This window comes from Ciconia boyciana, chromosome 3 (genome assembly GCF_034638445.1).
Source record: "Ciconia boyciana chromosome 3, ASM3463844v1, whole genome shotgun sequence".
NCBI classification, from domain to species: domain Eukaryota; kingdom Metazoa; phylum Chordata; class Aves; order Ciconiiformes; family Ciconiidae; genus Ciconia; species Ciconia boyciana.
In genome coordinates, this window is record NC_132936.1 from 11,185,244 (window position 1) to 11,201,614 (window position 16,371).

The following is a 16,371-nucleotide window of genomic DNA, read 5'->3' on the forward strand; positions in this document are numbered from 1 at the left end:
TGCTAATGACCTAGCTTATTATTACTAATTTGAAATGACCTGTCTGTGGGTGGCATCACAGTTAAGATAGTGGCAAGGAAGTATCAAGAGAAATCGGGCATTTTGTAATGCAAAGAGCAAGTGCAGGTTGCTCCCACTTTTTAATTCAGCAGTCATACTAGTCAATTATTTTAGAAAATCTAAAATTAATATATTAAACTGCCTTGGTATTAATCCCAGTAAACTTAACTTACACAGTATTCCATAACTTATCTTTTTGGTCCCGTCGTCCCTTCCCCAGTATTTTGCATTGGAAAATAGGCTTGTTTACATTGTGGGCCTGAAGTAATATAAAATGATGTGTATTAGTTTCAGATGAGCACAAGGGTGTAAATATATGATCAGTCCTTTTTTTATACAGCTATAGCATTATCTGTGGATTTGAACATCTGAAGAGGGTAGGTGGACAGAGTAAATACTGGTATTAGCCAGTTCTGTGTTCTGAAAAAGTGGTTTTATATGATACAGCAGTAACAAATGGCAGGACCAACATGGTATTATCAACTGAACATGCCATGAGTAAAAGTAGAAAAGATGTAGATACTGGTAATTAAACATTGCTCATGTATGCAGGAACATATGTGGTATTATAAAGAGCTTTCCTACTGTGTCACTAGTCTTCTAATATTCTATGCTGTGTTCTCTACAGAACTACAGTAAAACAGACAGCAGTCACTCTCACCTTTCCCTACCTTGGGAATGTAGCAGTCTTTCTTAGTGGTGAAGGTGGTAGAGCAGCACAGCACAGTTTTGTGTTTTGTAGGTGGAAGAGGCAGTGGCACCTATAATGAAAGTTGCCTAACCAATTCAATTGTAAGAATCTGTTTTGGTTGTTTTTAACTAGCCAGACTTTCAGAAAAACTCTGTGGAGGACAACTATCTTCCTGTGCTGTTGGTGGGAAAGAGAAGGTAGATGCACCTGGAATGCAAAACAAGTAGTGAGCAGTGGGAACAAACAGGTTTGGAATGATAGTAATGATAAGTTTTCATAACCAGTATAGTGCATTTGTCTCCAGAACCGTAAATTGAACCTAAAGATCTGGATTTTCATCACTCTCTCCTGTTCAGTTACTATCTGAGTTACCTTCACATCTTCAGATTTTCTTGGTGGGAGAGAATTTAGACCTGTGTCTCCAGCTTCCCTACAGAGTACTGTAACCACCGGGCCAGTAGGCAGATGGTGTTTCCAGTTCTGGTTTTGGAGCAAGGCATCTAGGCAAAAGAGATTACACAGATGTTCTAGAAATTGAGGAGGAGAAAATATGACTTGGAAGCCTGGCAATTGAGGTACTCACCTGGAATTAGAGGCCCAGGTCTTTATGTTCAGGTCCATATGTATTTCAGAGAGAACTCTACTAGACCTAGTTGTGAACATACATGGAAACTGACTTAAAATAGTATGCAAAATCTTGGTTTTTACACATACAAAAATAGATGTGTGATTTTTGCAATCTTGACTTTTTTCTTAATAGCATTAGTACATATTTGAACATGGGAGGAATATTGAAATTCTCTTGGGTTTTGTTTTATTGCTTTATAAGAATAGTCAACCTAAAAATTAGATGGTGTTATCTTTTCCTTGTCAGCACCCTTTCTTAGATTATCCTAGCTCTTGTCTTCCATTTTTTAGGGATTCTTATTCCAATTCTTCTACTTCATTATAAAGTGTCAGAGCTTTAAAATTAATTCTCTTGCTCTTGTCCTAAATAAAGGTTTTTTGTTTTGCTCTTTTTTGTCTTTGTCTTTCCTTCATTCATATCTTGTATCCTGTTTTCCTTCCTACTGCTTGCTTTTCTCCTTTTTTCAATTCCTCCTCCTTTTTCTCCCCCAGTTCCAACTCTTAACTGTCAGCCGAATGAAATTATACTTCGATTACAGTCTGTTTTCTGTGAAACCAACTGGGACTAGATAATTTTTGTTCTGGTCGAAGGTATTCCTGCATATGTAAAGCATTCCTTTCCTAATGTGGTTTTGTAGATGGACTTTTAAGTGTGGCTAGGTAATGTATGGAATCGCCAAACTTACATTTAGTTCAGCCCTTTAATTGTACAGATTTCAATACCTTTTCCATGTACAAAGGAGTACAAGAGAAATGTAGAATATTTTAAATTGCTAAAAGAAGTTGATTCGATAATGATCCAAATATGGCCAGTTGTGTTGTTCTTGTACCTTTTCAGCTATGGTGTTAGAAACTTACTTTGTTAACTCTGAAAATAAAATTCAACTTTAAGCTACTAAATTTAGCTGTTATTCTAGTTTTTAAAAGTATGTAGAGCATTCCTAAATAAGATTTTGTCACACTCTTTTACGATGTTCACTGTTTTTAGTTTTGATGTCCAGTTGATGTTCTAAGGCAATTTGGCAGAAATGCTGGTTTTCCCCTTGTAGTTCGTTGTCAGAACATTTCAAGGAGAGAAGAAATGCTGACTATATGGGACTAGCTGTACTACTAATTCTTGTGTTCTATGTTGTGTAGGCTATCAAGTACTAGCTCCCACTGCCTATTATGATCAGACTGGTGCCTTAGTAGTAGGCCCCGGAGCAAGAACTGGCCTTGGAGCACCAGTGAGATTGGTGGCCTCAACTCCTGTTATAATCAGTTCTGCAGCAGCACAAGCAGGTAAGTATTTGATACTGCATGGAGGTTTCTTCCACTTTGGTATTGAATCTTAACAGTAATGTTGGTTGATTAGTATTTGATGTTGTTGATGTGTTTTGTATGCATCTGTCAAGTTACCTAGTTGTGAAGAATATACCATACATGCTTGCTTTCTTATTCTGTTGCCTCCCTTTCTCTGAGAGACGCTGCTGTTTCTCAGAGATGTAGTTTTCCTCTTTTTAATTCAAATTTACAGTCTTCTCCCCATACATATACAGGCGTGTTTCTGCAAATGTTGTTGCTTGTCAGATATGAACATTTTCCCCTTTCCTCTCCCCATGCATATAACATGCACTTCTCATCAGTCCCCTAAATAGTGTCCTTTAGGAAGCATCATTTCATTGCTTCGGCCTGGCAGAAGATGATGGAGTGCTCTGGGGCCTTGCTGTGCTTTTCTCCTGAAAGTATTTTCTCCTGAAAAGTGTGGCAAGGAAAAAAAAAAATGGAATGGACAGCAGAAGAGGAGAATTAGTTCTATCAAAAGTCTCTAGTTTTCTTTTTCTCTTTTTATCAGTGGTAGGGTTTGGTACTACTTTACTGAACCATTGTATTTATTGCATTTGTTAAATTAAAATCCAAAGTACTAACACCAGATTAATTGAATTAATCTGGTCAGAAAATTAGATTTTAAGTTAATCTATAAGCTTCTTTCTCTATGCAGAACTCACTTTTGACATTAGTAGCTGAAGATGTCTTTGACTCTTAGCTGCAACTCTGCTATTGTGACTTTGGATATAAAAGTACAGTTCAGTAAACCCTAATGTCTTACATGTTTACACTGAAAATTCCCTCAATTACATTAACGGTTCTACAGCCTTGATTAACCTACAACATATGCTGTCTTCATCTTTTTCCTTGGGTAATTAAGACTGTGTAATACTATAAAGTCTCTTTTAGTCCTTTAATATGTGAATTTCTGCTTGTTTGAGGGCTTCAAGAAAAAAACAATTTAGATCTGAATAGTCCATTTTCAGTCAGAAATGTTTGAGAGAGTAATTATGATTGAAAACATGTGTTTTACAGCTGCAGCTGCTTCAGCTGGAGGAACAGCAAACAATCTCGCGGGAGCCACGAACGGTCTATTTCGGCCACTTGGTGCCCAGCCACAACAACAGCAACAGCAAACAAATAGTAGCCTACAATCCAATTCATTTTATGGCAGTAACTCTTTGACCAATAACTCCCAGAGCAGTTCCCTTTTTTCACATGGTCCTGGCCAACCAGGAAGCACATCTCTTGGCTTTGGAAGTAGCAGCTCTTTAGGAGCAGCTATCGGCTCTGCACTTGGTGGATTTGGCTCATCAGGTAGGTTATTAATATAGTGAGGAAATTCTGTGAGACTTGTGTTAAGCAAAAAAAATGTATCTCTACCCAGACATATTATATACACGTACATTTCTAAAATAATGCAAAAATAGGTTATTCTAGTTTAAAATAAATTATAGGGGAAGAAAAAGGGGTTTTTAAATTCACTTGGATTCTCTATACCAGATGCATTTTTGAAGAATATCCTGTAGTCATAGATATCTCCAAAATACTTTTTGATATTGAGCACTGTACTCTGCCCCAAAAGTTTGTTACTGTTTTTAGTAAGCTTTTTTTATTTTAAAGGAACTCTTCATTTTGTGTTTAAAATAACAATTGATGGCTTTTGAGATACACATTCTTTTGTTGTAGTTTTCATGTCAGGAAAATTCCTAATTTTTGAAAAAATTAAATAGTATGTGACCTTCTAAATTTGATCTAATATTGAAGTCTTTGTTTCCGTAACATTTTTAATAGGATTTATAAAGCAGAAAGACTTAATACCCAAGAATAGTCCTTGTTAACTTCAGTAGGTTTAATCTTAGATACAGTTAGGCATAAATAGTTCGGTGCAAGTTTGGGGCCTTAAATTATTGCAACAGATGCTCCTGAATATTATCAACCTGTTTGTATTTTAAAAAAAAATCAAATTTGCCATCACATTTCTGCTCTGTAGCAGAAATTTCTTATTCTCACATTTTTTAAACATGTAAGGCAGGGGTTTTTTTTATATTTTAGATTCAGTATTAGTAAGGCAAGCAAAATACCTTTTCTAAAGAATATTTCCTTTGGCTATTAATTTCTAAGTTACAGCACTGAATTGCTTAGTATGATTATTATTTTAATTAGTGGAGCATGTTTGTAATCTTATGTATCTTGCAGATGGGTAGAAATTGGGGGAAATTTATGTACTCTTAACAGTTTTCTTTTCAAAGTTAAATGCCCCAAGGGAAATAATAATAAAAAAATAAAATGTTGAAAGAAAGATCATTACAAGATAGCTTAATATATGGGAAAACAAAAGGAAAAACATGCCCTTCAGTATTAAAACGTGATACCTGTTATTTGGTAACTAAGTGGAGGTGAATAGTGACATCAAATATACTGCGTACCAACACAGATATTTTCTCAGTGTTGTTTTTCACGAAAATAATATGAAAAGTTATTTACTTTAACAAAACTAATGCTAGGAAATCCAGAATCAAGTTTTACACTGATGCTCTCTAATATCTGATTTTAAAGAGTGGAGTAGGAGACTCTAAACATCTTTAAAAAAAAATTTTTTTTTGAAAATAAAAAAGTAGAGGCTACTCAGTCATGTAGAGTTTCTTAATTTTCTACAATACCACAGCAGGTGAATCTTATTTACAAAGTAATTGTGCTGTCCAAATGCTGTATTTTGTAATATAACTTGTCCTGAGCTACTTGTAGGATTTCAGTGAATTCTTAGCAGCTGTGTTTTGCTCTAGGAACAGTTTCATTTCATTGATAGATAGTGATCATAGGTATATCTATCATATTTAATGCAGTGCACCCATTTTAAGTCTCTAGGTAGAATAGTTTTACATCATAAAAGTCTTTATCCAGCATTATCACAAGGACCTCCATAGAGTACAAATTTTAGCTGTGTATCTACTTAAGAAGAATCAGCATAGTTCTTTCTGACACAGGAGATTAAGCCTTTTTTTTGTAGCAAAGGTCAGTTCCAGAGCTTTGTCCAAAGCCTTCAGCATAGACAGCATATGCTGCAATTTTGCAGCAGTATCCTAGGTGATTTAGTTAGCATGGTAGTTTCCACAGGGAAGCAGGAAGCCTCTGCTTTTGCAGTTTGAGAAGTGCTGATGAAAGGTGCTATCTAAACCTGAAATATTTTTAGTAGTATTATTGGAATAAAAGTATATTGAAAGTGCCCGTCTGCCAAGTAATAAGTTGTACTTGCCATAATAGCCACTTAAAAAATGCTTCCTGGTCATTATTTTTTTTAAGAGTTCCTGAGCTGTATGTATATATGAATTGAATTACACAGATGAGTACTTAAACAAATGGTGTTAATGCATGTTGAGGCAAGTTAGAAACAAGTTTAATTTTTTTATTTGCCAAAGTTTCGGCATCTTTGTAACTCCCCTCAGTGTGTTGTAAAGGTTGAATTTCAGTTAAAATATAGCCATAAAGACTGACAGATGGCAATACAGATCTTGCCCTTATGTTTTCAGTTGTTGCAGGGAAAAAAAATAGCTCTGCAAAAAAATGCAAAGATGAGCATGTTCTAGCTGAATGACTGAACAATAAAGTAAAAAAAACAGGAAGAGGCAAGCATACCATGTAAATGGCTGTATGTACTTTACAGTCGCTGCTCTTTTATTATATTCATACTCCATTTTTAAAGGTTTGGGTACATGATAAGTTACTGCAGCTTAACAGGTAACTAAGAATTAGATCAACTACGGCAGCTTTCCAGATGCCTGCTTGTGGCTTGTAACAAGTGTAAAGTAATTGCATTAGCTTAGACAGTGGTGAAGAGGGGTAAGCTAATTCAAATTACCTTCTGGTTTTTGTGAGCTTTGCTTGTGTGTGTGTGAAAATGCAGCTCAGCTGGTTCACGGTAACTTGTTAAGCTGCAGTAATTTAGCTGAGTAAGAAACCCTGGAAGGAAACTTAAGTTTGCTTAGCTTTTTTCATAGTTGGAAAAATAACAATCATTCATGTAGCATTGTATTAACATTCACATGGTTCACCAGCTGAGCCAGAACCTGTAGAGCTAGTCTCAAATCTTGAGATTTCTTTCAACTGTTGCCTTAATTTGCTCTTCTGATTTCTTATTCTCAATCTCCTTGCCTAGTTAGTCCTGTATCTTTCCTTCTGGCTTCTCCTCTAGTATGTCTTCCTTCCTGGTTTCTAGGCAACATTTATCTCCCGCTTCCCCTCCCCCTTCCAAATACGTTTCTGTTTCTGCTTGTACGTGTGATGTTCCCATCATCAGCTTACTGTTCTAGTCTTTTTGACCCATAGTCACATATACCTTCTACAGCCTGACTTTTATTCACATCAGCTTTCTTTTCATTCTCAGTCCCACTGGTTTTGAAAGTGCTTGCCAGTTTTCTTGCAGTCTCCTTATTGTCTCCTTTGTCTGACCTTTCTCTCCTCCTGGTTCTGGTTTCCTTTTTTCTTTTTTTTTTTTTCCTTTTTTTTTTTCTTTTTCCCTGGTCTATTTCTTGTGTTTGGCTTTTGTCTCCTCTGCATTTGAAGTAGAAAACTTCCTTTCCACACTGCCTGATGGGCCTTCTGAACACAAGATGGGATCTTGGACAGTAGTTTCAGGGTCCATTTTTGGCATGGCACACAGAACCCTAGAAGATCAATTGCAGGAAAAAACTTTATCAGCCACCTGAGATATGCTGTGTATGGGCAGGAGTTTTAAGTTTTCAGCTATGAGTCTGTAACAGATCTGTGCTGAACTTGTATGAACTGTGATTTTTCTAAGATTTTTAGCTCAATCAAAGAGAGCATGAAAATAAAGGTCTCCTGTTGCTAGCATATTGGTCTGAGTATGTGAAAGCATTAACTTCTCAAATAATAGGTAGCTGGATTATTTTGCTAAGGATAAAGCATCTTTCCTTGCCTGTTTTTCTGAAATGGCAGTGTTGTTTGGGCAGAACTTCTTTGAAAAATTTGGTCCAAGCAGGTACCTGCCATGAAAACTATTAGCCAAGTTGCTAATGTTATGAGGAAACAAATTAGTGTCTTAAAAAGGGAGGTATCAGGTGACCTTTATAGTGGGCCATGCTGCCAGCTTTAGTACGAAGGTACCTGACAAGGGTAAAGATTATGGAAGTATAAATTCTGACCTTTTCCTTTTTAAGTTGAAGTAGAAATCAGTTTTCCAAATTCAGCTTAAGAAGCATCTTTGTTACCAAAATATCCATAATCTTGGTTTTGTTAATGAGTATAATAATGTTCCAGTGTTTAAAATAGGCACTCTAGTTTAATATTTCACTAGTATGCAACAGATACTAGAATTTTAACATTTCTAAAAACTTTTTATTGTTCTCCTAATTTATCCTAGACTGTTCATCGCCCTGCTGAATGATGCTGTGCAGGATAACCAGTCCTTCACTAATACACTGTTATCCAAAGCTTCTAGACTAATCTGACTTTCAGAAATACTGGTAGCAGTAAAACTGCATTTTTAGTTTCTCACCTTAATTTTCCTGTCTCTGCTCTGCTTCTCATCATCTTCTTAGCCTATTTCTCCTTTATAATATCTTTTCAAAATACTTCTTTGAGAACCATAAGTCTCGTAGGGAATTTTAAGTAGTCATTTTTTTCCTACAGGTGAGGGGTTCACAAACAAGAGGAAGTTCAGAAACAGCTGAACAGCAACATAGGTTATTTTCTGCACCCTTAAACAACAACAACCTATTGTCTCTAGCCTTTTTCCTGAAATCAAGTATCACTGTCTGACTAATAATTTATGGTGGAAAAAAATTTATCAAAGAGTTTAGTGGAAATATTTTTAGAATCCTTTATTCTGTAAAGTGACAGTGTAATCTAATCTCATAAATTCTATATTTGTCCCAAAGCCTGAAGCCAGGCGGTTAAAACAGAGTACTGCAATATTACTGTGAGAAGTCTAGAATGAAATGTTGAAAGTCATGGGCATTGGTGAAATTACTTATCAGTGGTATGTTTATACCCACGTAGATTTACATAAAAGCATGTGTGGTTATCACAGTAATTGTCTTTGTCATAACGATTGCTGTAATTATTGTGATCGCATCTGTTATTGCCCAGCTGTAGTTGGGGATAGGTTTTATTCAGTTGACACTGTGTAATTAGGGTCTTTTTATTTCTTCTTCAGTTGGCAGTTCTGCAAGTAGTAGTGCCACAAGGAGAGATTCTCTATCTACTAGCTCTGACTTGTACAAAAGATCTAGTAGCAGCCTAGCACCCATAGGGCAGCCATTTTACAATAGTCTGGGATTTTCCTCCTCTCCAAGTCCAATAGGCATGCCTCTGCCAAGCCAAACGCCAGGACATTCACTTACGCCACCGCCATCACTTTCATCACATGGATCCTCATCCAGTTTGCATTTAGGTAAAAAAAACAAAAACAAAAAACCAAAAAAAACCACTTTTTGTTTGTATGTGTGTATGTATTTCTATGTGTAAAATATATGTTGCATAAGAGATGTCACGTTACCTTTGCTGTTAAACAGTTTTGTAATGAAGAGGGGCCATTCCTGAAAGGTGAAGAGCACGCTCAAATGCTCATTGATTTGACAGTGGAGGGCACTCAGCTTTTTGCAGTATCGGGCCAACAACAGATTTTTCTTCCCTTGCAGAAGCCCGATAGAGAGCCCAGTAAGACTTACTCATCCTTTTTGTATCATGTTTCTACAGTATGACAAGCAAAGGTGCATTATTTTTGTTTCTACTTCAGTGTATTACCACTTCAAGGACATTTTAAGATGATACTGTATTTAACAGTGAAGTGACTTTCAATACTGCCCCTTAACCATGATAAAGTAGGAAAGTGAGCAAAACTCTCAATGTGAAATGTATTGAAAGGTGATTTTTGAATCAGTGAGCCTACTACCTCGTGACCCAGATGCTTTGCCAGGAAGACAATAGTTTATCACCAAGCTGGTGGAAAAAAAGAAAATACATTTGTGAAAGAAATAGCAACGGCTTTGCCAGTGGTGGCTCTCTGTTATTGAAGGTATTTTTTAAGGAATTATGGTAGTAATCTTTTAGAAATTTTTTGAGCTAGTTAGATGACATGGGAGCTCAACCTTTTTTAAAAAAAATTAAAAAAATCTAAAGAAACCCCACCACAGCCTACAGTATACTTAGAAGAGAAAGCCTCTAACCTGAGGTTATTTGATAAACTTGCCCTTTTTTCGCTACAAATATTTGTGGTCATTTAATTTGGATGCTAAAATAATATAATGAAACTGGATGTAATTTCAAGATTGAGTTGCCTGTTGCTCCAGTAACTATTCAGTGCACAGTTTTACGCATGTAATAGGCAACCTGATCCCCTATACGTCTGTTAGTGCAAATAAAACAGGAAAAAATTTAAAAGTGCCTACCGAAATACACTTTAAGTGATAAATGTGTGAGTGGTTTGTATAACAAGGTTAAAAGTAATTTAAATATATTACATTTACAGTTCAGTATTCCCTTCACGGTTAAGTGCTGAATACCCGAATTAAAACAGGGCAAGGGGATGTTTCAGCACATTTTATTTTTTTTACTTACCTTTTTTCCTTTTTCAGGTCTACAAAGTGCACCTTTGGGCTGAGACCAAGCATGGAAAGTTTCAGCCCAAATGGAGGCTTTTGAGAAAGTTCTGAACATCTGACAATGGGGTTATCATGGAAATCTTTTTCTTTCTTTCTTTTCAAAGTACTCTCACAATAGTTTTCATATTACTGAAAACTATACTTAAACCAAATTTTGGAAGGCATTATCTAAAATCCAAAACATTTAAAGTTTTGTGGTGTTTCACATTTGGGAAATGTTAAAAGATATTTTCAGTTCTGAGAAGATAAGCTGTGATCAGTATGGAGGATTACCTCTGTCAGCAGAAATTGTTAAATACTGATTTTAATCCATTTCGGACTGTTTGGCAGTGTGAACTAAGCATAATAGTTTGTTAAAATAATGTACTAGATCAGTGTGTAAAGGCCAGAATATACAGTTGTACTCTGAAAATTGACACAGCCTTGTTGGCTTCCATGTGTACTGCCTCTTCATCTGCCAAATGAAGTGGACCTTGATTACGGGTAAACTTTTTGCTACCTTACCAAATCAATCTGAAATGTGGAAATTTAGATCTTCTGGATTTTTGCATTCACAAAAGTGCAGTAATTCTTTTTAGCGTTTTCTGCACTCTGCTCTGTGTCTCATCTTTGCACAGTTACATCCAAAGTGCACTGTCGCGAAAAGTTGAAGCCTATTTCTGCACTTAATTGTCTGTCCTGTTAAATTTATTCTGGTGTGTTCATCAGCTGCTGTTGGAAGCATTTGTTTTGTTCTCACATATTTAAACAAAAAAAAAGGCAAAGCTTTCTCACCATATGAGAAGTTATACCTTAAATCAAACAGGGATTATATTTTAAGAAGGGTGTGATTATCATGTAGTCACTTTTCAGAGTAGAACAACATTGTAAGTTCATGTCTGCATGCAGTTTCCATTGGTGTTCTGATAATGCCTGTCAAATGCAGCTCTCCCTCCACCTTCAAAACTTGTTGTCCTGCCTGCTTATATCAACAGGTTCAGCTAAGTTTAACTGCTATTTTAAAATGGGCATCAAACTCGGTTGCTCCTGTTTCAGCTACCAGAATACTAGAGCACAATACTGGGAAAGGGTGCATGGTTTTATAACCCCTTTGTCAGACACTGCTGCAATTTGTAGCTTGAAAGACCAATTTCCCTTTTACAAGAAATTAGTGATGTTTTACTGTTTCTATCTCTTCTCACCAACTCTTATCCAACATTCTAAAATAGGAGTGTGCTAATTACTTTGTTCTAGTGTCAGTTTTCCTGTATTTGAAGGGATTTGTCAGTTGTCTGTAGCTGCTTCTTTACTGTAATCAGTTGGAGCAGTAAGGTCATGAATTTGAACTACCCTTTCACTCCCAGGGACAAAAAAAAGTGCAAGAGGAAGTATTTTTCCTATGTTATTAAAAAATCCTTTTAGATTGGTAGTGCTTACTCTGTTTGATGGTACATTGCAGCATTTTAAGGGTTTGGTGTAGAGTTGGATTTTTAAAATCTGGGCTTTTGGAGGTAATTATTTGCTGTGCGTTGCAAGCCAAGCTTGTTAGTAGTTGAGACTGATGTTGTTTTACCTTCAGAAGTGGTCATTCTGGGTAAGAGTGAAGGCCCCTTGGCAAGACAGTATGGGGAGCTTTGCATTGCCTCTGCTGTGTATGTACTCTGTAGGGCTTCGGCATAATAAGCACTTGCATTGACTCATAAAATATACACACATATACATATATGTGCACATATATGTGTAATTTTCCATATGAAGGTGAAATTTTTAGCTGAGGATGAGATTAAGCTACTGTTTTACAGATGAACAAATACATTGTAGAGATCAAGTTTAAAGTGTTTATATACTTGTATGTATTTTACTAGAAAATAATATGCTGACTGATAAACAACAGTTACTGTGCAGTATATCTGTTTTATGTCTTGGTTAGAAACAATTGAAGAAATATTTTGGTAATAAGTACTAACAGACTAATACTATCAAAATAAATGTGCCTAGATCTAGTTTCTAATACTTTTTTCATGTTCTCCTTTACATTAAATAATGCTATCCGTGTTAAGGAGTTAGTAATTTAACATGCTTTGTGTCCTTGAAGCTTAGTAAGGCTCTGTTTTAGATGGTCTATATCCCCTTTATACCTCTGTGCCTCTTCTTCCCTATGGACTAGCCTCAGGGATTTAGGTTCAATTAAACTGTAAAACAACTTAATATTATTTGTTTTACAAGATCAGAAGTGATAGCTAAGTGATTATCTGAAGACTGAACTGCACACTTTATTCCTCAACAGTTCATAATTGTGTGGCTATACTGATGCCTGATGACAGTCTTAAAATCTCAGTGTTTGCAGAAATGTTTAGACTAGGTGCTTTATTCAGTAGGGTATGTTCCTCAAATAATTTATAAGACCTAGTCTGTTACCTTTCTGGTTTGGGATCAGAATCTGCAAAACAAGTGTCCTGAGTTCTTGAAGAGCATGGGGATGCCATAGGCTTTGCAGGAGGATTTGGGTAACTAGAATTCAGATTTCAGTTTTCCATTTCTAAGCTGTTCACACTCAAGAGTTTTCAGGAAGGAGACCAGGTGTCCTTAATGTCCACACTAATGCTTTGGTGGTTTTGGACTGAGAAAGTAATGAGTACAATATTTAAGAAAATAGTCCATTATATACAGGAGTATATCTGCATATAATAAGTACGCATGACAATATGCTTTTATTTTGGGGGTTTTACTATTTTTCAAATCTGCAAAGTTGCCAGTGAGCTATGACACTGCTGCTGTAATAAAAGGTTACATGAGAAGGAAAGCTAATTACCTATGAAATTACTGTTTTTTATAATAGCATCCAGGGTTTTAAAAGGTTAAGCTTTCTGTGTGCTTTTGAAGTATGACAGGTTCTTCTAGGCACAATGGATATGTTTTCAGCCTTCCTATATTATGATCCTGCTTAACGTGATAGTCTTAAGTAGTTTCACAGGCTAGACAGGAGTCTCCCAGCTGCAGCATAGTCATCTTACAAGCCTTAAAAAGGGATGGTTCCCAAATTAGACTGAAGAAAGGCTTGATAATCCTGAGTGTGAAATGTATTGTATACGTGCAGTTCTACTACCCATATTTGTTAAAATATTAACAAATATTTTGTAGTATATTTGTAGTATATTTGCTACAAAAATTTTGTAGCATATTTGTTAAAAGCTACCAAGTTTCTTAATTTCTGTTTGAATTGCTGATAAATTGTCACATTTAATTTATACTTACCTGAAGGCTCAGTTAAAAAAAAAAAAAGGCTGAAACAATTTCTGACTCTCATGTGCAATTCCATGACTGTGTATGAAAATTAGAGCCATGCAGTTTGTGAGCATATAATCAAAACGTCCCTATTAGTTTTTGGCACAGAATTGAGCATATGTGATCAGAGGAGCAATAGAGATGCTACAACAGGGAAGTAGCCAGTAAGACTTCCTTTTAAACGGGCTTTGCTGCCCTCTCGTGGCATTAAGTAGTGTAACCACACAGCATTTACAGGGAAGCTAGGATTTCATTCATATATTCAACAATATAGATGAGAACTACCATGATTTCAGATGCATAACTTTTTTGTTCTTTAGAAGGCTGTTCCTGGAAGATAAATTACTGTAGAGCATCACTCTGCATACTGCTTCACCTGCAGAATGTTGGGTTTCTTTTTTGGTTTTGTCTGTTAGTATCATGTCGCTGTCCGCTCTTTTCTGGAAATAGTGATTGTCAATGGAAACTAAAAGTGATAGTTAAAACTTGATTTTTTTTCTGGATGTAGAGAACTAAGAGGCTTTAATTTAAAAGAAAACCTAGTGGTTTTTTTTAAAAGGTATTGTGGGGCATAAAGTATTTACTGATTCTTTACTGATTCTTACCACTGAATTTTGAAAACTAATAGTAAAATAAGTACTAATTATTTCTATGTTAGGGCATAATCCTATACAGTGCAATAAATGTGATGCTTGATATGTCTTGCGGAGCACTAACATCTCAGATTCTGGTATTGCAATTTGACCTTTCGAAAAAGATACTTTATCATTAATACATTACCAGCCCACTGTAACACTGTTGTTGCCTGGCCTTATAAATATTTGGAACCAAAAGAAGGCTTGGCTGGGGCACTGTCAGCTGATTTTTTTTTTTTTTAATTAATTTTGTAATAGAGCACCATTCAAACAGCACATACTGCAATTTGTTTTAAATTCAAATGTAGATATTTATTCTGTTGACTTTGAAAGGGCTTTCAGTTACTATGTCACTCTCTAGATAATTTGTAGGGAAACTGAAAATGCTTTCCTTTTCCAATTCATACTCTATAATTTTAGGTTGTTTGGGTTTTTTTTCTCCAAGTAGTAGAGTTGAGGCTTCTAGATGGGAATTGTCTTTGAATATTTCTGCTTATAGTATAGGAGCAGTATCCCTTTTAAAATCATACTGTAGCTGGGAAAGATTCTTTGTTTGCATGCTTATTATAATTGCTGCCTGTTGTAAAGTGGAGGGGAGAGAGGCCTACTGGAGGAGTTCAGAGTGACATAAACTGATTAGAGAGCAATATGTGAGGAGAAATTCACAGGACTGTGAGATGATGATAGCTGTAGGTGGAATCACTAGCAAAAAGGAGTAGGACCTAAACATAGAAAGGTAATTCAGTTCTTAGAAAGTAAGGAAAGACAAAGTGTAGTGAGAGTGATGAATGTCGTCACAGCAAGGAAGGGACTTCATGTTTCTAAAAGGAACTTCAGTTTGTTATATCTTTGGTCATTTTAGACTTAAGTAGAGCATTCTTTCTTACTTTTGGTTTGAAATTTGACATATTTAGTGCTTACAAGAGGTACCAGATGGAAAGCCTGGGATGCTGAAGTCATGAAGTATCCTGTAGAACAGGTACAGCATGACAGGAGGCACCATGTATGCCTCCCCAAAAATGCCCTTTCACACTGTAAGTTGGAAAGGTACCTCCATAGGGACTGAAGGGTAGTTCAGATTTCATGGTCTATTTTGAAACAATTGGCTAACTTCGAGACTACTAACAAAAGTATAAGTCAGTATTACTTGTGAAGTGGAAATCTGCCCACTAAGCTAAGGCCCACCCAATTCTAAAGTTTCTGTAAGTCTGAGTGGGTGCTCACTTTACTTGCTTCGTTATATTCTTCTAATGACATTTCTTTTCCTGGTGCCCTTCACATAAAGTAAAAATGAGGAGGAGAATGGTTTTATTTATTGGAAGATAAAGCTATCTAACTCCTCCAACCATAATGAGGTAAATATAAATAACAAGACAACACTGTTGTTCTCTTTGGCTCCAGGGTGTATCCATAGTTCTAGTACACTTACTGTTTTACTGTTTCTTATTTTCCTTATGGCTTTTACTGACAGAACTGCTTCCTTGTAGGAGGACTGACAAATGGTAGTGGTCGCTATATTTCTGCAGCACCTGGAGCCGAAGCAAAGTATCGCAGTGCGGCAAGTACCTCCAGTCTTTTTAGCTCCACCAGTCAGCTCTTCCCTCCTTCACGCCTTCGTTACAGTAGGTCTGATATTATGCCTTCTGGACGTAGTCGGTTGCTGGAAGATTTCAGAAACAATCGCTTCCCTAATCTTCAACTAAGAGACCTTGTTGGACATATTGTTGAATTTTCCCAAGACCAGCATGGTTCTAGGTAATTATTATAGTAAAGTTAATAACTTAATAATATTTTACTGCTTTGATATTGTTATATTAACATCAAACATTTGAATGAGCTGCTAGTCATCTTAATACAAAGCATGCCATTAATTGGAGCACATGCTCTTACACTGACCTTTTTCTTCTCTAGGAAAGTTCATTATAAAAGTAGTATAAATTTAGCTGCTTGTAGAAGTTCTCAGTGTGGAAATAGCCTCATAACTAGACTTGTAAACTCTAGTATTTAGGTATCAAAACGGTGTTGATTAAGAAAACAAAGTATCTGGCATCTGGAACGTAAAACCATTTTTCAGCAATACATCATGAGGTACTTAGTTATTGTTATTCTTTTCATCTTTAATCCTTTTCAAATGAAAGTTTTTAAGTATCATTTTACTAAAATG

The 16,371-nt window shown here is 36.0% G+C and overlaps 1 protein-coding gene across 9 annotated transcripts in view; it reads left to right on the forward strand.

Annotated features, from left to right (window-relative positions):
* PUM2 (pumilio RNA binding family member 2) overlaps window positions 1-16,371 on the forward strand; it is a 77,498-nt gene that overhangs the window by 50,310 nt on the left and 10,817 nt on the right. For 7 of the 9 annotated variants that reach the window (XM_072858497.1, XM_072858499.1, XM_072858503.1 and 4 more), the window contains 4 exons: window positions 2,516-2,659; window positions 3,722-4,003; window positions 8,862-9,098; window positions 15,695-15,962. In XM_072858497.1, coding sequence (XP_072714598.1) covers window positions 2,516-2,659; window positions 3,722-4,003; window positions 8,862-9,098; window positions 15,695-15,962 — 931 coding nt within the window. The remainder of the gene's footprint in view (window positions 1-2,515; window positions 2,660-3,721; window positions 4,004-8,861; window positions 9,099-15,694; window positions 15,963-16,371) is intronic. The other 2 variants (XM_072858504.1, XM_072858505.1) reach the window with 1 other exon arrangement.